General features: G+C 33.8%; 2 protein-coding genes across 3 annotated transcripts in view; one reads left to right on the top strand and one right to left on the bottom strand.

The window, feature by feature from the left end:
• LOC107437755 (cytochrome P450 3A8) overlaps window positions 1-13,941 on the top strand; it is a 33,646-nt gene extending 19,705 nt beyond the window's left edge. Inside the window, exons 10-14 of the mRNA XM_016049854.4 lie at window positions 894-1,054; window positions 3,059-3,147; window positions 6,579-6,722; window positions 8,542-8,704; window positions 12,252-13,941. Coding sequence (XP_015905340.3) covers window positions 894-1,054; window positions 3,059-3,147; window positions 6,579-6,722; window positions 8,542-8,704; window positions 12,252-12,350 — 656 coding nt within the window. The 3' untranslated portion in view covers window positions 12,351-13,941. The remainder of the gene's footprint in view (window positions 1-893; window positions 1,055-3,058; window positions 3,148-6,578; window positions 6,723-8,541; window positions 8,705-12,251) is intronic.
• A 4,886-nt stretch (window positions 13,942-18,827) lies between these two features.
• Window positions 18,828-24,991, bottom strand: part of LOC107437751 (MAPK/MAK/MRK overlapping kinase) — a 62,601-nt gene continuing 56,437 nt past the window's right edge. Inside the window, exons 12-13 of one of the 2 annotated variants that reach the window (XM_087153456.1) lie at window positions 20,481-20,630; window positions 18,828-19,131 (exon numbers count right to left, since the gene is read on the bottom strand). In XM_087153456.1, the coding sequence (XP_087009582.1) occupies window positions 19,063-19,131; window positions 20,481-20,630 (219 nt within the window). In that variant the 3' untranslated portion in view covers window positions 18,828-19,062. The remainder of the gene's footprint in view (window positions 19,132-20,480; window positions 20,631-24,991) is intronic. The other variant, XM_087153457.1, reaches the window with a different exon arrangement.

Raw genomic sequence — 24,991 nt, 5'->3', positions numbered from 1 at the left:
GTGGGGCTTTTATCACAGAGGGAAAATACTAAGTTTTTTTTTTCGTTGCAAAACTTTCTTTTTACCATTTTGCTTAACGTGTTCTAAATGCCTTCACAGAACAATTTAGATTTTCGTCCCCTGCAAAAATCTGCAAAGTCGTCCAGAAGATCGCAGCGCATGATGATTTGCCACCCCCCGAAAACCCTTTAGCTTGATTCTATTTTTGCTGTGAAATACGTTAGAAAATGTATTTATCTCTCTTATCTTTTAGATCTGTTTCGATGTAAGTGACACTTATTTGAACTTTAAAAATTAAAGAGTCCTCCTTCAAATAGATTACAGAGCATCCTATCTCAGCCTCGCACATCTTTAATAACGAAATCATTGTATATTAGGCGATGTTACTTCTTTTCACCATCAGATTATTAGTGTCAGATTATTTTGAAGTTTACAATACTTTTTAAACGGTAAAAAATGTTAATAGCAATGGCGACCTCACTTATATTTACTGATAGATAGGATCATCTGATAAGAACATGAAGTTAGCAGAAAGATGGTAAAAGTTCATCGAACAGGTAGGTACTTTATTTATATGCCACTAGAGCTGCACAATGGGCTATTGGAGAGGGTCTGAGAAACATCCCTGAGGATGATCCGAAGACATACCATTTTGTTCCTCTACAGAGGGGATGGCTCCCTTGGTTTGGTAGCCCGACGACCTGCACGCGAAGTCTAGCTCTTTACGGTAGAACAGTTTAACAAGAACTGATACCGGTCACTACGCAGGCTGATCAAAGTGGTCACCCACTCGCTTACTGACAATCTCCAGTGACTTACTTGGAGCTGTTGTCTTTCACAACGCGGGTAAGTGAAAGAATTCTATTTCAACAGATATTCATTTCTTGTTCTAGGTCTTACAATGAATGAGGTGATTGCGCAATGCATTATTTTCTTTTTGGCTGGTTATGACACGACTGCCTCCGCCCTCTCCTTCTCCTCCTATTTACTGGCCATCCATCAAGAAGTGCAAGAGAAGGCCCGTCAGGAAATCATCTACTTCTTAGACAATGATGTGAGTTGCTATTTTGCACATCCTAAGTCAAAATTCCATCAAAAAATAATTTTCATGACTTATGTTGGTGTCAGTGCGATTCATGATGGTCCAACATTATTTCATGATCACCATCATCCAACATTTTCCATTACGTGTTCATGGTTTTTGATATGCCAACAAACTTCTATCCAGTGAGGGAAAATGCTACTTTAATACTGTGATGGTTAACCATCAAGAGAAGTTTGACTCTCACGGACCAACAATCCACGATGATCCTTGATGGTTCCAACAATAAATACGTTTCCATGATGGTTTAGTGGGAATTCTTGTGGGTTCTCAGGAGTCAAAACAACTTTTTTTATGTTGGACCATCATATTTCAGTCTGAATTCCTAGATTGGGATTATGATCATTCCATCATTTGATTTTTAAGAGAGTATGATGGAATATCGTGATGTTTCAACATGAACATTAAACCATCAAAACAAGTTGTTGGACCATCATAAATCAGTCCTACATTGGGGCGATGGTGACAATAAAGAAAATATAATGGTTCATGATGGAATTATTGATGGTTACCATCAGGAGGTTCATCAATGAAGAACCATCAAAAATTTTGACTTGGGATGGAAAAACTTTTCGGCTGTTCATGAACTACGTATACCGATTTTTAAGACCATCTATTGAGTGGAATAAGCATTTTTTCTTGTTTACTTCTTCTATCTCAGTCTCCCATCCCTAAATTTTTTGTACGCAAGACGAAGAGTAATAAGAAATAAAAGTTAACACAATTTTTGTTTCTACATATTGTTTAATCATTTTTGTGCTTCTTTTTATGGGTCATTTATTTTCATAATGTGTCATAAAAGGGAGCAGTTCGGAAACATTAGTTAAAATCGTTTACAGTACGGATACTCCCGGTTATAGTGAATCGAAATTTCTGTCCCAATGAAGGTTTACTATAACAGGGTTTAACTGTATAATAAATGACGAACAAAAAATTGTCTGCCTCCCAATCATGACTTTTTCCGTCGCACCCCGTATTATCATTTTTTTAAAAATAATTATGATGAACCTTTCTGATGAACAAATTACTTGAAGTCTGATTCTTAATGTAGAAAAAAACCTTGGAAATGCTTCTTTACATTATTAACACCAACATTTTTTAAAAATTGAAAAAGTGTTTAAATGTCACAGTTTCCTAATTTTGCTCTATGGATGTATTGTTCTGAACTGCTAGGGAAAGCTGTTATGGTTTATATATAAATTGCTCCTTTAAAGTTACAGTGAACTCTTAATAAATTTTTTTTAAAAACTGTTGCATTGCTGTAACTTGCAGGGATTGTTTACATTTAGATAGAAAATGCTATAACATGAAAAATTTAAAATTTAAATAAGCTCCTTGCTCTAAATTTTCCCTTAAATTTGAAGATTATTCGTTAATTTCAACTCTTTTTACATTTCTCTTCAAATTGTTGGGAAAAAATTTACACATTTTTCTACTAATGTCAATACAGAGGAGAAAAAAAATCAAGTTTCGGCAATAAAATAAAAAAAATTAAAATCGTCCATCTATGAACGTTTTGGAACACTGAAATGACTATAAAATATGTTGTGGCACCTTATTTTGAAATTTTTTTGCTTCAAGTTTTTGTTCTCATTTATCTAGGGAGTGTGTCAAAAACGTTTCATGTAATAATCATCAAAATAACAGCGCATGCAACTGCTTCAATTTCCAGTTAGTTGCAAAATTTTTGTTTTGAGAAACACTACACAAAACTCTCACAATAAAAATTTTTTGTAATGAAAAAGCAAAATAACGCTAATATTGTCAAATGTTTTACAAATTCTTATGATTTTAATGATAATTAATATGCTTTTTTACATCATTTAATTAATATAAAATGGTCGAAATAAGAATTTTCGAGTGATTTCCACGATTTTGGGTGTTCACTGTAGTCTTAAGTATTAGTCATAACACATTCTGCCTGTATAATGACATATTTTTTTAAATAAATCATAGGGTGTCTTAACTTATGAATCTCTGAACAAGATGAAATATTTGGATAATATCATATCAGAAACCCTAAGAATATATCCTCCAGCTGTTAGGTAAGTAATTACAATAAAAACTTTGACTTTATATGCTACCTCAAATGACTTTCACGGACTCAATGCTTCGAAGAATATAATTAATCAGTTCAGATGGTATTTTAACTTAATATTTTTTAAGCTTTAAAAAATTTAAATTTCAACTTAGAGCTTGCGTATTATGTTTTGTTTTAGTTCCTTGTATTTATTAATAAAATGAAAAAATGTGTTGATTTTTTGCATTTTTTTTTTCAAAAAAATTTGTAAGGGGTTAAGTTATGAAATAAATTCTGGTTAAGTTATTGGTTAAGTTATGAAATAAGAAACGAAAAGTTTTTTATTTAAATGAGCACAATGCAGGCCGCAATCTGGGAAATAAGGTCCCTGTAGATTGCTCAGGCGACGCCCGGTAGCTGAGCGGTAGCGCTCCGTGCTGTTGTGCCACAGGTCCCTGGTTCGATTCTGGGGCCGGGCAAGGTTGACTCAGCCTTTCATCCCATCAGTGCGTCGATAAATGAGTACCAAGCATGCTTGGGAACTAAACACTGGGTGTTCCGCGTTCGGCTGACCACCTGACCGGAACATCTGCTCCTGCACCCCAGAGCCCAAGGTCAAGAGAACTGAGATGGGGACAGTAGACCTTGGCCCTCTATGGGCTGTCGTGCCGCTGAGTTTAGTTCTAGTTTGCTCAGGCGAGCAATTTAAAATTTACCCTTAATTTTTCCTATTGCGTATTTTGCCATAGCTTGAAAACTTTTGAGACGAATCCAAGAAAATGTTCACACAATTATAAAATTCGTTTAGCCAAAGATAATTCCAAGAACAAAATAATTCCTGGTAATTACTTATTATTTTCGTTTATTTCATTTAATAAGAGTCAACAAGATTTTGAGTCGTAAGGTAAACAATTTTTTAAGAAACATAAATATAACTTTAAATAATGTAACTTGGCAAAATTTGAGCCAAATCGGTCAAATAATTTTTGAGAAATCGAATTTTAGATATAGGTCTTCTCTAAAATTTGATTTCTCAGACACGATTCGACCGATTTTGTTCAAATTTTGCATTTTGCCACATAAAACTACATTATTTAAACTGATTTAAAAAATTTTTATATTTTACAATTCAAACTTTTTAAACTATTTTTAAATAAAATAATAAATATTTAATAAAAATTATTTTTTGCATGATATTATCTTTGGGCAAACGAATTTTATAATTGCGTGGAAAAGTTTTTCAATTCTCTGAAAAAGCTCTTGAGATATGAAGTATGCAAAAAGTAAAATTAACATTACGGGTTTCAACCTTTAGACCACCCTTATGACCAAACTATTGGGACTCCATTTCCCTGATTTTAGGACCGAATCCGTTTCAAAAAAAGGTATGTTTATTCAGAGAATGTACGTTTTTGTATCTGATTTCGCAACTCAAAATATCGTCTGTACTAATTAGCATATTTGAAGTCCCTCCCCTTAAGATTGAGGCTTATAGTACGTGAAAATCCGATCAAAAAATCAAAAGTTATTTAGGGTATTTCGTTTTTCTCTTTTGTGCACATAAGTGTTAACAACATTTAATAACGATCCACTTGAAAATATTTAGAGCAGGTTCCTAATGAAATGATCAAAGTTCGAATCTCAGTGATTTTAGAGAAATATCGTAAAGAAGTTATAATCTGAAAAAATAGTTTTATCCACGGGTCAGAAAACGAATTCTGCTTAACCATAAAGAATTTCGATCATTTAATTTATGGACTCCTTAACCCCTTAACCATCGGTTAAGTTTCAAGAAAACGGTCATAAAAGTGTCTATTTTGCCAAATACACGTATTTGATTAGTGCTGACATCTAGTTTGAAATAAACTAACTATCTACAATTGCCTTAAAATATCCTGGCACTGCCATCTGGTGTGTAAAATGAGAAATAAAATGTTTTCTGGGCAAAAGAAATTAATTATTTTGTTCTTATTGGCGCGTTACTTCTGAACACTGCAGCTCGAAAATTTCACGGGAGCGAGAAATAGAGGGCGAAATCTGATCCCGTCATTTTCATGGAAGCGAGAAGGAAGGGGTTAAACGGCTTAAAAAGAACAGCGGTCCACGCAATATCCAGGAAAGCAGAGTGTCATTGATAAAATACTGGATGGAAAAAACTTTTGACCTAATGGTCGGATTTTCACGTACTCAATCTTATTGGTTAGAGGAGATGACCTCAAGTATTCTAATTAATTATTGAAGGCGATATTTTAAGTTACTATAGATGTTCGACTGAATGTAAACAATAACAAGCTTCCTGAAACCGGAAGAAACTTCCGGTGTATCCCTCCGCTTAAGTTATGTTTACGAGGTGAGGTGTGAACAGGCTTAATATTCTAGGAAGTTTTATGCTCAGCTCTTTTTGATGCCTCTCAGATGGATGAGAATTAAATTCATGCTCTATTCTACAAACTCTATCAGAAGCATGCTCGATAAAAATAATAAATGCGTAGAAATATGAATCAATAATTCTCAGAACTAAAAAGAGCTAAGAATGAAAGTTTTAAAGAACTAGAATTAAAAGCTTTACTTAAAAACGAATACTGATAATCACTTAAAAACCACAACAAAGTATAGAAACAATAATGATGAAAATGATTATTTTTATCGTCTGTTTCTAAACATTTTCAAAAATATAAATAATGACTGAGGTTCATGAAAAATTTTACTGTCTCTGAATAGAAAGATAGAACAGAAGGAGAAATAACAAAACTATTTTTTTTTTCATGTTGTTTCTCAGAAAATTCTTCATATTATTCTTACCACAGATTCTGTGTTGTCATTTAGCAAAACAAACTACAGTGGCGGACGCAAAACCAGAGTATCAAAATAAGTCCTCTCTTGACTGTAAACAACGAGATTTCACCAAATTTACCCGCCCTTCCTAACTTTACATCATAAGATATTTGAAAACCCTCAAAACTATTATTACCCATCAACAAAATGGGTCTTGTTTTGGATTGAATGGCGTCCACACACTTTTCAACTGTGTTCGAGAGTAATAGTAAACAGTGCGCATGCGCTGCTATGGCGATCACTGCTGTTTTTCTTTTTATTGTTCACTAGCAGTCATTTTTATTGTATTTACATAATAATAATTTTAAGTATTTCTTAAATTCTTTTTATTATTAACGTACAATGATTGTCTTGATGGTGATTTTAATATAAATATGAATTAAGAAGGAAAGAAGGAAAAGTATTGTTGTGAAACACGTACATAGGCAAGGATATGAAATCAAACATCAATGGAGACAGTTTTTGCAACCCATGATCTGAAATGTTTAACGGAGTCCAATCCAGAAAAGAAAAAGCGTTTGATCGTGATGAAGCAATCGCAACTTTTTTTTTTAAATTTCCGAACTTTCTAAGTTGACAAATAGTAATTTGAAACATTCTTTATCTTCTTCTTGTTTTTAGAACTGAACGGAAAGTTGAATCTGAATACGAATTGGGTGACACTGGCATCATTCTGGAAAAAGATATGATTGTCACAGTTCCAATATACGCCCTGCATCATGATCCTAAGTATTTTCCGGATCCTGAGAAATTTGATCCAGACAGGTAATCCTCATTTGAATAGCTTGTTTTTAAACTCTAACACGGTACTGGGGAAGACTCAACATGTTTCTCGTAAATTGGAAGGTTCTCCAGAAGGTGAAGAACATGTTCCCGACTCAACATGCTTGCAGAGAATTATGCCATTAAGAATTAGTCCGGAGAATTAAATTTGAAGGAGGAAAGCTGCAAAAAAAAGTTGTCCTTTCCATATGGGCAATAAAATGTTATACAGGGCTCCCACAGTACTTGTACAACCTTGAAAGTCCTTGAAGTTTGTCCGAAAAAATTAGGGCTCCAAGAAGCCCTTGAGTTCTGCTATAGAGTCCTTCCGGGTAATTTTCGGAATAATATTTCCTACAAAACAAGCATGAAAATAGAAATTTCAATCACTCTCACTTCGTTTCCCAGTTATCTTTATTAATGAAACTGGAACAGCTAAGGTCAGCTGAGTCTATCAAATTTTTTGTCTGGTCTAAATTTAGAAAAGACTCTTATCCTTATTTACCCCTCTCATATGATTGTATAACAAATACAAGATGGATATGGGAACTCAAATATTGACAAGAAAACATTAAACGAAACCTTGTCTATTATTAGTCTCGTTTTAACCACGTGTAGCATGCTATCATTTTAAAGCATGTGCGATTTTTTGAAACTTTTCATTTTATTTGCTAATGTGTCAAAATAAAAAGTTCCTTTCTAATATGTAGAAAATGGAAGGGACTTACCTCAATTCCGATATTTTTTCCTTCTTCACTGAATTCAAAATCCGGTAAATTCGGATATATGCAATTCATAATGCCACCAAATATGAAATGATAAAGAAATTTGCTCTAACGCAGTTTTCGAAAAGCTCCAATGAGTAAAATCTTAAAGGAGAAATGGGAATACATATTTTTTCCCTTCCTACGTAGGTTCTTGAAAATTTCGATTTCAGGTCCTTAAAAGTCGTTGAAAAGTCCTTAATTTTTTTTTTTTTTTTTGAAAATTGAGTGGGAGCCTTGTTATAGAGCATTCAGGGTTTCGTAAAAAGTTTTGTCTAAAGACCCCCTAATATTTACGAACATTTCGTGGGAGCCTAAATGAATTGCACAAATCCGACACAAGATTGAGTGAAACTGTTTGTCTCATCATTTGTAATATCCTGTTGCAGTTTTCGATAATTTGCCTTAATTTTAAGAATAGAACAATGAGAGAATTTAAAATGAGCAACAATCATGATAAGAATAAACTAAATTTCATTCGAGAATTCAAGTATTGACCCTCTAACAGAGTAATAGGAAGTGTGTTTAATTTTAATCCTATCGTTATTCTATTAGCAAATCCTGGCAAAATAGTCGATATCGCAGGAAGAAGCATATATGTTTTCCTTAATATCTATTTTTATTTACATTGTGTAAAAAAATATTTGTTAATTTGTTATATTAGAAATATAAAAATCTACTACTTTAGGAAACCGTGAATACCTTCTTTAAAATGTGTTAAATGATGATTCTTACCATTTATATACGGTAAGAACTCCCCTCGCCATAAAATCTGAGGCCACCTGTTGCTATGAAAACAGGAATAGCGCATTTCAGAGAGGGTAACTTCTCTCTTCACTCTAGAGCTAACACAATAAATCGAAGAAAACGATTCATTTTCTCTCGCCAAACCCGAGCCAAATCCTGTCTTAAACAGTGACCCCAACACCCCTACTCTAAATAGTTATACCTCGTTACCATAGTTACCGACACGGGTACAGACGAATGACTAGGGGAGTTCTTACTTTAGACTAACTATAGAAATCGCTTTGAGAACGATTCTTTTAATTCATTTTTAGATTCAGCCCTGAGGAACGAAAGAAGAGAGATTCCTATTCATATCTTCCCTTCGGACATGGACCCAGAAATTGCATTGGCATGAGGTTCGCTCTCATGGAAATAAAAGTGTGCCTCGTTTATATCATCAGCTCTTTCAACATCAACACCTGCCATCACACAAAAGTATGCTTTTCTTCATTATTAACTCTGAGGAACTGCAATTATTAACAGATGGAATGTATAGTTCTTTTACCAGGCGCTTGGGCCTCACCTCTTTCGACGAAGAGTTCATTTCAGCGCGGGAGTAAGAAGAGAAACGTCTCCGCGCTTTCAACCGAGACAACCCGCGCGCCAAACACAAACAGTGAATTCTTTTTCAGTCACTTATTTCGCTTTATCATCTGCTATTGTTACTCTAGCTAATTAAATATATTTTAAATTTAAAAACTGCTGTTTTCCCAGCAAATTGTTTCATAAAGGACAAACTATTCACTCAAAAGAGAGAAATATCATATTTATGAAATATTTAATGTTAAAAAAAGGCACATCTAAGTTTGCGAAATAAATATTTTCGCCGTACGATCGCCAAATAGCAATTCAGGATTGCTCACAATCTTCTTCCAATAATAGCGAAATAGTATCGTCGCGTATCACGCGATGAAGGTGGAGCCGCATGTAAACTCTCTTTACACACATAGTATCCCCAAGTGATTTTGCTCACGCTGATTGGCTTTCTCGGCAACGCCATCTGTGACGTATGGCTACTTCATTCTGCCGTGCTTGTTATTTTCAGCATAGAGTGATTTCTACACTCCAGCTTTTGTGTACAAACTTGAAATGTTAGTTTTTTTAACAGAGAAACTGCCTTCTTCATTTAAAAATGAAATAAAAAATATTTCCTCAAATACCATTACCCTTAGAACAATGTTCCAAATTTAGACGATTGCAACAAGTGGTTAATGGAATTTGGGGAACTTACCAATACGAAATGGAATTCTAGAACTTCCAAACTTCATGGACAAAGATTTGTTTGTAGGTAAATAACTAGTTTAGTTATTTTAAGAAAAATTTTGTATTTAATTTTTATGGGAAATGCTTTTTTCGCTAAATTTATCATTATTACATGCATGAATTCTTATGAAGCTAATATCCCTCTAATTTATTGAATAACATTGAAATCGGATTCAATTGCCTTGCTTAATTCCTATACTCACTACAAAATGAAAACTGAGTAGTTTTCACTTGATATTTATTTAATTAAATTAATGTTCATCGAATTAAATTAATATTTGGTTTATTTCTTGTGGATTACTAAAATTAAATTATAAAATTTTTAATTTAATATTTTTTAGTGGTGCCATCTATTATTATAAATTAAAACTAAGACATCTGCATTATGCCTACCTATTTATAACTTATTTTTAATGTTTTTTTTATTTTTTTTTAATTTGTTAAATGTTTTATAAACCGAAAAACTATTAATTGACATCTAAGAAATCAAGCAATTGTCTTTTAAGATGCTTATTTTAATAATTTTTGATTGCATAATTCCCATCAAAATAAAAGTTAGTGATTATGAATTGTCCATTAAATTAATACCATGAGTAATTAAAGAATAAATTTACAAAAAATTCCCCCTTTTAATTCTAGTGCATTTCTATTGGATTGTAAATATATTTTTATTATTTAATTGCTGGAAATTATTTGTTTGTCACCACAGTGCGTTTATGAAAGTGCCGCAGGGGAAATGTAATAGAAGTTTTTGAAAAATTCGACAATTTTTTTGCTGAATTATAATTACATTTTTTAAAACATTTTAGAATATTTTCCTCTATAATATGATAAAATCTTTTTCAAATAATCAAACACAATTTTAAAAATTTATTTATATACATTTTAAAATCTCATATAATAACAAAACTTAACTGAGTGGTTCTGCAATCATACTTATTAAATTTAAGTAAGAGATTTTAATTTCTAAGTGCATAAGGATATTCACAATGCTATTCAATTTGAATATTAATCAATTCTTATATACATATTACATAAAAGCTAGCTAATAAAACTTTAATTTATGTTTAATAATTATTGTTATACTAGTTTGATGTTTTACCAAAACATGATTGTTTACCTCTCATTTACCTAAAATTCATAACATTAATATTAAAAAATATTAGCATAAAATTTAAAGAAAATTAGATTTAAATAAATGTGTTATTATTAATATACAGTTAATAACGCTGCTTAATATTTTGAACAAAACTTTAACATTTGTCATAAAATTAGTATGATAAATATACTGGAACTGATTTATGATTGATTTACATTTTGGGAACAAATTACGGAGAAATGTTATTGGGGAGGAGCTACAAAAAGACGTAACAGAAGGCAATGCCGAGAAAACCAATCAGCGCACTCAAAATCTCTTGGGGATACTATGTGTGTAAAGAGAGTTTACATGCGGTGGAGCCAAGTGCCAACTCCTGGCCTTCTTTCACGTTTTAAAGCTAGAAATGATAGGTCTGGTCCCAGACGGCTTTCAGCACCATCTGTTGATAACTTTTGTAACGAAATTTCCCAAAATTTCAATATAAATTTTTTTACAGCTTAATAAATGTATCGTTTATTTCATTCCTATTTTATTAAATATTTTAAGAAACTTATATAGATATTTTAACTTATATAGAAACTTATACAGACATTATAGATATTTATAGGGGTATAATTAGAGATATTTATGTAAATATAAATTTAACCGCTTCCCCGAGTTAACTCGGGTCTGTATATATATTACAAATATTTATTATCCCGAGTAAATTCGGGCACAGCAAAATTTGGCAATACGTTTTGTTTTATCACGTTTTTACTCGTGGAAGCAAAACAAAAAATAACAGTAGTTTGCCGTGATTGGAAGTTTGCTAATTTTTGTTTGGAAGTTTTTTGTTGGAGACTGCAGACGTTGTTTTTCACCATTGTATATACGATGTTTGATGAATTTACATAGAAAAAAAAAAGTAAAAAAAGGTCGAAATATTGAAAAACGCACTTTTTCTATATATAGTATAACAGGCTTCAGAAGGCGAATAGGCTTAACCCTTTCGCGCCGACTGTCACAAATACGTGCCATAATAACGTGTCATAAAACCGTATCAACTAGAGCAAAAAGATAAAACTGGTAATCAAAGTAATTCTTTAGCAGTTTATTTGTGGGCGGAGTTATAATTGTTTGATTTATTTAATTCACCATTACTTTGTTTAGAATAAAACTATTTAGTTATGCTTTGAATTAATATTGATTATATATGAGATTAAGCTAACAATAATTAAAGTAAAAGCAAAGTAAATCTGTCAAATTAGCAACGACTACATTTAAGTTACCGTTTTTTATTTAATTACAATTTGATTTTCATTTTGTACGAATGCTTTTCTGAATCAACCGTCCCCAAGGGGTTAAAGATGGAATAGGCTTAAAAAACGCACTTTTTCACTATATAGTGTAACAGGCTACAGAAGGCGAATAGGTTTAAAGTTGGAATAGGCTTAAAAAACGCACTTTTCCATTATGTAGTGTAACAGGCTTCAGAAGGCGAATAAGCTAAAAAAAATGCACTCTTTAATTTTATAGTATAACAGGCTTGCGATGGCGAATAGGCTTGAAGGTGGAAAAAGCACTTTCCCACCTTTTTTTTGTTTATTTATTTTTTTTATTTATTTGCTTGTTTATTTTTAGATTCCCATACAGTTTCGACCGAATGCATTTGGACTTCTGCAACCTCAAGAAATATTTCTGTCTTTCGAATTAAGAGATGACTCTCCACTACAGATTTGATACAATTTCATCCTACTTATACTTAAATCGACATGGAATTGCAGCTTTAATATGAACCATAATAGTGTGGAAGGAGTAACTCTAAGAAACTGAAAGACATGCTACTTGATAAAAGAAGAAAAAAAACTTGATTAACATCAAAAGTTATTAAGGGAGGAAAAAAAAGCATCGTGTTTTGAGCACTCATAAATAAGGCGCCCATTCTCAAGACCCATGAATGAGAAATCCAAAACATATTAACCGCTTCCCTTATCTATTTTTTCGAAGAGAAAAAATGCAAAAATCAACATATTTTTTTATTTAATAATAAGTGCAAGGAACTAAAACAAAACATAATACACACGTTCTAAGTTGAATTTTTAATTTTTTTATGTGTAAAAAGTACATAATTTACCATCAGTTTACTATCCCAAATGATCTCGGGCAAATGAAAAAAATTAAATATGAGTCTTTGTATATATTCACATCTTCATCATCTGAAAAATCACCTGCATTACTCTCAGTTTCGCTCGCGAATACCATTTTTTTTAACTCTTCTTTTCTATGTTTATAAATCAACCATCGTATATACAATTGCACAAAACATCGTCTGCAGTCCCCCCACATAGCAAACCTCCCAAACAAAAACTGGCAAACTTCCAAATCACAGCAGATTATCATAATTTTTTGTTTTGCTGCCGGCCGAGTAAAAATGTGATAAAACGACACGTATCGCCGAATTTAGCTATGCCCGAGTATACTCGGGGTAATAAATATTTGTAATATATGCATCACCCTTTTCTCATCAGCTTACCTTGATGTTCTGGAATCTTTCACATCCGACGATTGAATAACGATTTTCCAGTTCCTTAACGGAGCCTTCATATCGCTAAAAAGATGCATCTTGCCCTGATTTTGCCTCTTTCGGCAATCGTCGTTTCCCTCGGCTATCCTGCGTGTTTTTTTTTTCTCCTTTTTTTTTTTCGTTGCTTTAATTTACGTACTGGAGTGGTTCTTGGGAATATGAATCTTATTTTTGAATGCTACAAACACGTTGAGTTTTTCTATCGTAATTTTTGAAGTAATTGAAGTTTTTTTTCGATTATCAAGCATAATGTTAAGTTAAGGTCAATGGATTTTCACGATAATATTGTTCAAACTACTAGAAAGTTGATGAAAATCTACACGATGTTATTTTTCAACACGCTCTAAAATTTCAAACTGTGTATAATGCTACAATTTGAAGAGAAAAAAATTGCATTTTTTAGGAATTGTGTGAAATTTGGAATTAAAATTTTGCGCAATTAATAAATTATTTATGCAATAATGATATAAAACCAGGTAATTGTATTAAACATATGTACTCAAACATAAAAAGGGATTTCACTCCTACGGAGGATTATGTGTCCGAAATCAACTTATTCACCAATTAATTAACATTTTTTGAAAGTCTCATTCTATTCGCTGAAATGTGTTATATTGAAGTTGATTTCCGAATTTATAGCTGAAACAATTTTTTTTTAAATCTTTGAAAAAGTGTAAAAAAATAATTGAATCCGTCTGTGCGACTTATGGGAAAATTTTAAAAAATTAAAGAATTCAGAATACTTTATTGGAATCTTTTATTTTATCAAAATTTACAAATTTGAGAATCATTGTCAAAAGAAAAGAAAAAACAATATATACAAATTTAATTGTGATTTAAAAGTTTAGAAAAGTCACAAATTGTTCAGAGAAGAGAAATGATGGTGAGAAAATCACCCTGCAAGCTATAAAATGCTTTGGCAGATTGCCGAAGACTTTTTAAATATATATTTTGAAACAATACTAAGAAACAGTTCCTACAAACCTTTTGATTTTAGTGCTAAAGGGTGGAATATAGGAGTCACCAGGAGTTGGCACTTGGCTCCACCTCCTTGGTCGAAGATAAAGAGTAAGCGGGAGTAAGAGGAAAAACGTCTCCGCGCCTTAAATTGAGACAACCCTTAATGCGCGCCAAAAGCAAACAGTGAATTCTTTTTCAGTCACTTATTTCGCTTTATCATCTGCTATCATATTCGCTTTATCATCTGTCTTTCGAAACTCTAGCTAATTAAGTATATGGCAGCAAAATGTCTGAAAATGGATAAACTATTCACTCAAAAGAAAGAAATATCATCAAATTCCTGAAATATTTAATGTTAAAAAAATGTACATTAAGAATACGAAATACATATATTTTAGTCGCACGATCGCCAAATAGCAACCTTGTTCAGGATTGTTCATATCCTTCTTCCTAATATAGCGAAATAATATAGTCGGATACTCCGTGATGAAGGCGGAGCCAAGTGCCAACGCCTGGTGAACGAGCTATAGCAAGAAAAACTTATTTAAACTACTTATTACTTAGTTACTTATCTATAATAAATATTACTGATAAATGTAATCTTGTCTTACTGTTTAATATCGATAAGAGCAATGCCATGCATATTGAATGATTTTGGATTTTATTGTCAATTTTCTCTTCAAGACACAAATGATTAAATTAGCCATTTCATCATAAAGATGCTAAAAAATCCATTGCGTTTTACGAGAAAGCACTTTCAAAACAATAGGTTTACAAATTTATTGACGCAATAAAGCTTAGAGTTTGTGCACTACTATTTAGCATATGGCTTGAAAATAATTTTTATCAACGATATGTAAAGGAAATCTCCAAATTGTCAGTCATGGTTCATTAATGAATGTATCTAGAATAACTTTTGAAAAAAATCTCCCAGAAAATTATATGATTGAATAAAAAAAAAATGTCTAAAAATCTTTACAATTTAGGGACAAGAGGTAAAATGCTTAAAAAATATCAAAATCTAAAGTTTTCTGATATGAATATTTTTCACACTGCAATCAGTAAAATACGTAGTAATGCAATTCAATAATTAGACAATTTTTAAGTCTTCGTAGAAATGAATGGCTAAGATAATTTTTTCACATTTGTTACTTATCTTTGAGGGGATTTTGTAACGAGATAGGTCTGATTGAATCGAATGCAACCAATCAAATGCGTTTATTTATTTTGTTGAATTAAACTTGTTTTGCAGAAAATCTTTATAACTTGTAAACTATTAGTTCGATCGTCTTTATCAATTCAACGTGAAAAAATATGCCTCTTTTGACTTCCTGGAAAAAATGCCCTAAAAAAGCTCACAGTTCTCAGGTATAATGACATAACAAAGCTTTTTATCAAAAAAAGAAAAAAAACTTTATATATATATATATATATATATATATATATATATATATATATATATATATATATATATATATATATATATATATATATATATATATATATATATATATATATATATTCTAAAGAAGAAACTCTCATTTTTTGCTGAACTTGGTGACACTATTACCTATAATATATTAAAAAATCGCCGCCTATGTTTTGGGTTTTAACAGTTTTGCTTTGCAACGTAAAAACTAGAAAAACTCCGAAACTTGAAATAACAAAGGTGTGTAGAAAGTGCAAAGGAATAAAAGAAATTAACATTCGATAACTAGTTCGAGAATGATTAACTGTTAAACTTGTGAGGAAAAAAAATACCATACGGGTGATCTACAGACAACACGAATTCGATGACAAAGTGGAAATTTGATATGCTGTAAGGGACATGGGACTTGGTTTGGATTTGATGGTGTTTACACACTTTTCAACTATGTTCAAGAGTAATAGTAAACAGTGCGCATGCGTTGCTATGGCGACCGCTGCTGTTTTTCTTTTTATTTTCACTAGTAGTCACTTTTAATGTATTTACATAATAATAATTTATAGCTGTATTTTCTTATCTTCTTAAAAAATTATTTTATACTCAAGAATTTATTTAAAGTGAAAAAAAAATTTAAAAAATTTTTTCTTTGAAATTAAAAATTTTATATTTTTTTTCTACATCTCATTCGATGGTATATTTTCATCTATTATACATCCATTATATATAGCATATATATATCGTATCCATCTCTGGATGTCTATCTAATTATAAGTTCAAAATATTTACAAAAATGATGAAATATTTTATCAGAAAATACAGTTTTTGAAAAAAGAAAAAAAATTAGTATCATTCTTATATGATTATCCTATCACAATACAATAAATGCTAATATTGATATTTTAAAAAAAAAATAATTTAAAATCATGTATGAGTATGAAATAAAAGTGTTAAAAAAATATGAAATGCTAAATAGTATTTTCGCAAACTTTTTGTATATAAATAAATAATAAGATGATATTCATTATTTAATTAATCCACGCTCAAATTTAACGTTGCGTTGCTCTTTTTCTGTGTTTTTTTCCTAGCCTTTCATTTTCTTTTACTTCTTTTCGGGCTTTCCCCCCCTTTTTTTTTTCTTCATTTACCTATGAAAATACCAATTTTCAAACATGATGAATTTTAAAAATATAATTTTAACTTTCCTTAGAGCACTTTTCGCTGAACAATTTGTGACAGATTATGTTGTTAGTAGTTGATAAAATAAAGATAAAAATGTGAAACAAGAGGGTTCGTATAAAACTTTTCAAAATCCAAGGATCTCTCTCCTCTCCCTCCCCCCTTACATACAGGAAAATATTTTCCTTTTGCCCCCCTATGGATGGTTGACTGAATGTAAACAGTAAAAAGCTTTCTAAAACCGGAAGAAATTCAGAAAACTTCCAGTGTATCCCTCCACTTATGGTATGCTTACGAGGTGATGTGTGAAGAGGCTTAATATTCTAGGCAGTTGTATTATTGTGATTTGAGTAATTTTACCATCCATAAGAGTTTTCTCTAATTCATAAATTCTAACGGGACGTGACCCTAAAAAACAAATTTAACAAAATTAATACGGGAGAGCCTGGTCGGTAGGGCACTGGGCCCATGTCCGAGAGTTCGTGAGTTCGAACCCCGCCGACCGAAGACTTCCCGTGTAGTAAATGGTGACTGATACACGTTAAATATGTTGAGTCGCAAAGTCCTCCATGTTCCCATAACAAATCAATACCTCTTGGGGTACTGGATTGGAGATCGATCGTTCTCTGATTCAGGTCAAAATTATGATCTGTGGATGAATGAGAGGATGTATGAATGGGTCCGCCCTATAAACGGGTATGACGTATGGGTGTGCAAAAGTCGAATTCTTGGCCATAGATGGCGCCACTGGAAAACAATAACAATGGCACCCCTCTGCCTTAACAAAATTAATATCGCACCATAAATAAAGTGTAAGGTTAGCCATGTTTTGAGTGTTATCCCTTATTTGACTATATTTGTGTAAAATAGCACGCTTGCTATTTTCTGGATAGCATCGCAGCATGCTTTCGGAGTCTACCGAATTCATTTGTTGAAAGTCGTTGAAAATTAGATCTAAAGAACGCGCTATATTGAAAAGACTACAAGTAGAATTAGAGCCTGACATAGGCAGGGGCACCGGGGGCCAAATGAGAGGGGCCCAAAAATCGAATTGAAAGTTTATTTCTCATTTCCTTCTTTAATGAACTTTTTTTTAAAGAAAATATCAGTACAATGTAAAATCCGTCATTTTTCTGTCAGCATCTTCATTAATCTATCGTCTAAATACAAAAATTCTGTATTTCGTAAATCCATGGCTTTCTAGGGCGGAATTCGGCTAAATTTTTGCATTGACGATAGACACATTTGGCCAATCCAAAGCCTGTATTTTTACACATCGCAAAATGCGATAGGTTTACAAAAATATAAGCTTCTGATTGGCTTAAGTAAGCCATCGTCATTGTGGAAATTTAGCTGAATTCCCCCCTAATGTCAGCAAGGATATGAATTTTTCGCAGTTAGATGACAATCAGAAAACTGCGTTCGGCATGATGTACGTAGAATTGTCAGAAAATCAATGAAATGGACAGAGTGATATTTCATCTGACCATTGAAGGATTATAGCTAATTTAGGCTCTAGTCAACTTTCTTGTTATTATGTATAATGAGGTGAAAAATTTAAATACCTCCATAAAGTTCGGTTCTTCATTTTAACCCCTAGCGCCATCTGCCTTTAAAACGGTCAACCATCCATTAAGAGCTTTTCCGTCGTCATTATTATCCAATTGTTTGTAAGCTGGAATTTATTCTTCTACCAAAATTGAAGAGCTGCTTCTTTAACAATGCAATCACAAAATGTTGCATAAAAACCCTTTAAAACTCTAACATTTTTTTTCGAATGTAAAAAAGATGTGTAATAAAAATGATCAAAATAATAACCGCACCAAAAAAGTTTTAAAAAAAATTGCCCTCTCCTCGCCCAAGGAAAAAATAAAAATATATGTTTTAGTTCAACAAATGTACTGGTTACTTCTTTTAATATGTAAATTTTGAATGGAAGATATAATGGACATGGCTATTAAAAATAACTCCCTCTAAAAACACCCCATCGGAAAAAAAAATTATTTTGAGACCTAATCCGCTGCACAAAAAACTCTATTTCCCCGCAAACTAAACTACAAGTTGTAAATACTTTTATCTTTTTTGTTACTTTTCGTAATTTTTGTATTTTCCAAGTAAAACATTAATAAATTCAACTACAGAAATATCCCCAGCAGAAAAAAAAGTTCAAAAATGATTCCCCGTAAATGTTAAAAAAGGACCCCTTAAATAATCCAAAATATCTAATTGACTGTTTTTAAAACTACATAAAATGTTTTCAAAGACCCTCAAAATGGTTATGGAGGCACCTATATAAAGTGACATCTTTATGGCCTCCATGGTTGATTGATAGGTGGCAGGTGAGAAGTAAGTTCATGTCTGTGATTCCGGTTTTCCTAAAGAAAGAAAGAAAAAAAACAATATTTTACTAATTAATAACAAGTTTGCTTTGCAACCCTTAAGCTGTATGAAATTAGATTCGCTGGTAAAAGTGAAGGAAAATAAATTACATATAATTTGTACATATAATTACATATAATGTATTTTTACACATCGCAAAATGCGATATGTTTACAAAAATACAAGCTTCTGATTGACTTAAGTGAGTCATGTAATTGCGTAAATTTAGTTGAATTCCGCCCTAATGCCAGCAAGGACGTGAATTTTTCGCAGCTAGATGACAAAGTTAACAATCAGAAAACGGTATTCGGCATGATGTATATAGAATTATCGGAAAATCAATAAAATTGTACAGAACGATATTTCGTCTGACCATTGGTGGGGTGGGGGACTTAATAGCTACTTTAGGTTCTAGTCAATTTTCTTGTTATCTACGAGGGTTGTAAATTAAATAGTGGCAACTTAACCTTGAAACTCACAGAAGGGTAGGCATTTGCAAATAGGATATGAGAGAGGTGAGGTGGTGCTGTTGTCGATGTGTCGAGTGCAAAATACAGTCGATCTGCTTAAAAGGGTAGTTGCTGTGTGGCGTTAAAGTGAGGAGTTTCGTTTCCATCGCTCTAAAGCATGTTTTCAAAAGGCTTAATGACGAAAAAAGACGAGATGCTTAAACCCATCGTGCTATTGTTCTATACGGTAAAGCATTTGCGTCACATATTTCCACTAATCCTCGATAGCATTCTGTTGCATTTTTGCCACGGGCAACCTCGATTTTAAGCGACGACCGCTGATCACCTTTTGAAAACATGCTTTAGAGCGATGGAAACGAAACTCCTCACTTTAACGCCACAGAACAACTACCCTTCTAAGCAGCAGGTCGACTGTTTTCTGCACTCTACACATCGACAACAGCTCTACTTCACCGTTCCCATATCCTATTTGCAAATGCCCACCCTTCTGTGAGTTTAAAGGTTAAGTTGCCACTATTTAATTTACAACCCTCGTATGTATAATGAGGCTAAATATCTCCCTACAAACCCTAAATAAACAATTTAATTCGAAAACTTGCAAGAAAGTGGCGTCATTCTAATGTAATTTAGAGTAAAAATGAAAGCCTTGGGTTTGTATTCAGGATATTTTTTTAATATACTTCCTATTAGTATTTATGTTTTAACGTATTGCATTACAATGTTAACCCATTGTTACAGGAACGTAAACAAGTGCAAACCAGTCGCGTCAAAACAATACAGCTGTATAGTATCACCTGATAATTAAGATTTGACATAGAATCCTAGAGTGCACGTCTAATAATTTGTCTAGGGACTGTATAAAAAGATGTACAAACCTTCTTTTTCCTTGATTTCAATGGAATAGGAGGTAGGTTGACGGATCTATTTGATTTGAGGACTTCGATGGCCAGTCGACGGTTTCCATGAAGATCCTGTCGCAGACCGTTTATTTCGAGTGTTGGTAGTAATTGTTCTGAGCGTTGTTTCTGCAATATGAATTGTTTTTTTTTAAGTCACAGTCTGTGTGGAGGTATACTTTTTGTGATAAATAAGTAGACGAACTTCTTATTATAAAATATAATATATTAAACATCCTTAAATAATAATAATAAAGTGCATATTGAGAAACAGGAGAATTATCAAAAAGCAAAAAGAAAACATTAGTTTCTCTTTCGTGTTCTTCGTTGCTATGGGATACCAGACTGGCAGCGTTGAGTTGTAGTAGGCAGGTCACCACAGTACTCCCCCTCCAGTGCTAACGATACCTTTCTTACAAATACTTCGGATTGAAGCGTACTCGACGTCCCGAGCGCGTTGTTGTCGTAGCATTTGTTAAATCAGACGTCGTGGTTTCAGTCGATGTTGATGACGCATGTGGTACAGGGGCTTCAGGTTTCCAGATGAATGCCGGTTTAAGGCGATCGATATTAACAATAACTTCTTTTTCGTTTACTAAGATTTTGAATGTCTTTTCGTATCGAGCTAGTACTTGATGTGGTCCTGAAAATTTTGGTGCAAGAGAAGGCTTTGGAGCATCAGATCTGAGAAAAACATGAGATGAGTTTCTTAGTTCTTTGTGTACGAAGACTGTTTGTTTGCAATGAGCGCTGGTAGGAACTGGTCGTAATTTTGACATGCAGTTTCTAAGTTGATGCACGAATGTAGGAGCATCATTACAGTCAGATGGATTGACTGACTGTACGAAATCCCCTGGCAAACGGAGAGCAGTATCATATACCAGTTCGGCAGAAGAGGCATTCAGATCCTCTTTCAACGCTGATCGAAGACCTAGAAGTACGGTAGGTAACACCTCAGTCCACTGTATTGCAGTGTGGCATCGAATTGATTGTTTTAAAGAGCGGTGAAATCTCTCGACAATTCCATTGGAACTTGGATGGTAAGGACTGGTTCTGACTTTGTAAGTGCCTAAATACTTAGCTAGCGACGTGAACAATTGGGATTCGAACTGACGCCCCTGGTCAGTAGAAATCTGTTCCGGAACTCCAAATCGAGAAATCCAAACAGTGTAAAAAGCATTTGCCACGGTACTAGCTGAAATATCCACTAAAGGAACGGCTTCGGGCCAGCGAGTAAATCGGTCAATGCAAGTAAGGAGATATGAATATCCATTAGAAGGCGGCAATGGTCCGACCAAGTCGAGATGCACGTGATTGAACCGTGATGATGGCAAATTAAAATTTTTAAGTGCGCTGGTGGTGTGTCTGACAATTTTAGATCGTTGGCACTCCAAGCATGAACGTGTCCAGCTAGCTATGTCCTTTTGCATACTAGGCCACACAAAACGTTGTTGTATCAGTTTCCTTGAAGCTTTGATGCCAGGATGTGAAAGATGATGCAATTGACTAAAAACGGCGTGTCGAAACCCAGGGGGAACATAAGGTCGAATTCTCGAATCCTGAACATCACAATAAAGTGATTTTCCAGGTGTTAGCTGCATAGGTTGCAAGTTGAGATTGTTGGTAGATTTGTTTTTCAAGAGGGTTTGTAGTTCTGTGTCCTGATATTGTTCATCTGCAAGGGCAGCAAAGTCAATTGGCGATGGAATGGCTAATTCTTCGATACGAGACAAGGTGTCTGCTACGATATTCTGTAAACCTTCCACATAACGGATATCCGTTGAAAACTGGCTTATGAAGTCAAGGTGTCTCATTTGACGAGGGGAGGCTTTATCCGAACGCTGTTGAAAAGCATAAGTTAATGGTTTGTGATCAGTGAAGATCGTGAAAATGCGTCCTTCTAGCATATGTCGAAAATGCTCTACAGCTTCATAGATTCCTAATAATTCGCGATCGTATGTGCTGTATCTGGTTTGGGCTTCTCGCGGATAGCGGTGACTCTATCTGAAAGGGGTCGAACGCCATCAGCGGAAATTTCATGGCCAAGAAAGGATACCTTTTGTTGGCCAAAAACACATTTGGAAGGATTGAGACTGACTCCGTAACTCTGAAACCGTTCAAAAATAGTTCTTAAATGGGATAAGTGTTCTTGTTCTGAAGAGGAGGCGATTAAGACGTCATCAAAATAAGGTACACAAAAGTCCAGACCGAATAGCACCTGATTAATGAAGCGTTGGAACGTTTGAGCAGCATTGCATAAGCCGAAAGTCATGACCGGAAATTCAAATAGTCCGAAAGGCGTTATAACTGCAGTTTTTGGAATATCAGCTGGATTAACGGGTACTTGGTGGTACGCCCGCTCAAGATCAACAGTTGTAAAAATAGTTTTTCCTTCTAAGACTTGCATACAGTCTTGAATGTGAGGGACTGGGTAACGATCAGGAATTGTAGCTGCATTTAACCGGCGATAATCCCCGCACGGACGCCAGTTACCATTTCGTTTCCGAACTAGATGGAGCGGACTGGCCCATGAACTTTTCGATGGGCGGCAAATTCCCTGTTCCATCATGTATTGAAATTCATCTTTGGCGGCTTTAAGCTTGTCTGGAGGTAAACGTCTTGGTTTAGAACAAATTGGAGGTCCGGTAGTTTCAATATAATGTAGTACATCGTGCTTGGGTTGTAAATTACCCATAACTGGGCTCGTGATTGTAGGAAATTCTCTGAGAAGTTGATGCCATGTAGAAGTATCCGAAATCAGTTTAATGTTTATATCTCGACTATTGCGAATTTCTCCCGGGTAAGTTAAGTTCGTTGAAGAATCTACTAAACGGTGATTTTTAAGATCGACAAGTAAAGAAAATTTTTGCAAAAAGTCAGCACCAATAATAGGACTTGAAACGGAGGCAACAATGAATGGCCATTGGAATTTGCGGCGCAATCCTAAGTCAATAGATATCAGGCGTTCACCAAAAGTTTGTATGGGAGTTCCATTTGCTGCATAAAGTTGTAATTTGGTGAGGCACTTTTGTTCATGAAAATGTGGTGGCACGACAGAAAAATCAGCACCGGTGTCTACAAGAAACTTTAAACCGGAATTCTTATCGATGACGAAAAGGCGTGCTATATTCCGGCCGCTGTCGTTCACGACTTTTAGCGACGGCCCGTCTCGTTTCCCTGGTTGTTATAACGGCACGGTTGGCGACATTTGTTTGCCTTGTCTCCAAAATTGTGGTGGTAAAAACAAATACCCGGAGGAGGACTTTCATAACGTTTCCTCGAAGTGCTACGTCGTGCATATCGACCACGTGATGGAGAGCGGTGACGCTGAAAGGGTTCAGCTTGAATGGCTACTAATTGAGAGACCTGTTTAGATAATTCATTAATTTGAGTCTGTAATGCCACAATACCTTGATCAGGAGTCTGAACTGCATGTATTTGCGTTGGCATGACCACCTCGTGTATTTTATCAGCGATTTCGGACAGCTTCGTAAGAGGCTCACTACTGGCCGCTAAAATGGCTTGCATATTTGATGGGAGTCTATTCATCCATAATGTTTTAAGAATATTGTCCGTTAGGTTACCGGCTGATAAGTCTGACATTTTAGACAACAATTGAGAAGGCCTCATATCACCTAACTGTAAATCTTGCAACAGTTGCTTGATTTTAACTGTCTCGGATTCCGCATAAACAGAAATTAATTTTTCTTTCAACGATTTGTATTTTTCCGTCGCCGGTGGACTCAAGATAATTTCACGAACTGATTGAAGTACTTCTGATTCTAAAGCGGCGATCGCTGTATAAAACTGAGTTTCGTCAGCAGTAATGTGGCTCAATTTAAACTGCGCATCCAGTTGAATGAACCATAACGATGGGTCTTGGCGACAAAATGGCGGAGGCTTAACTGCAACTCGCGCCAATTGTGAAGAAGCATTGTTGTCAACCATTTTAGATCAGTCAAATATACACAATAACACAGAAAAATAATCAATATACGTATATAGCGACACAGCTTTTGGGTACTTTAAATCAGAGAAATTGGCGATTCAGATTCAACACACCAGATAAAATTAATTATTCAATAAATAAGATCCGATAAAATTCTAACCGAAATATGTTGACTCACTGGACTGAGGCAAACTACTTTAAATCACAGGTAAAATGCCTTACTTTCATTTCATCAAGCTTGACAACTTATTGTTGCTCAGGATTTTGGCATATGAACTCCATATTCGTACAACATTGCAGGTTGCGATTCATAATAAATCCGAGGTCACCAGTTTGTGGAGGTATACTTTTTGTGATAAATAAGTAGACGAACTTCTTATTATAAAATATAATATATTAAACATCCTTAAATAATAATAATAAAGTGCATATTGAGAAACAGGAGAATTATCAAAAAGCAAAAAGAAAACATTAGTTTCTCTTTCGTGTTCTTCGTTGCTATGGGATACCAGACTGGCAGCGTTGAGTTGTAGTAGGCAGG

Source organism: Parasteatoda tepidariorum, chromosome 10, assembly GCF_982258835.1.
Source record: "Parasteatoda tepidariorum strain Cologne lab strain chromosome 10, Ptep-v5.0, whole genome shotgun sequence".
NCBI lineage: Eukaryota > Metazoa > Arthropoda > Arachnida > Araneae > Theridiidae > Parasteatoda > Parasteatoda tepidariorum.
The sequence above is the reverse complement of the archived record's forward strand: the minus strand, read 5'-3'. Positions and strand labels throughout refer to the sequence as shown.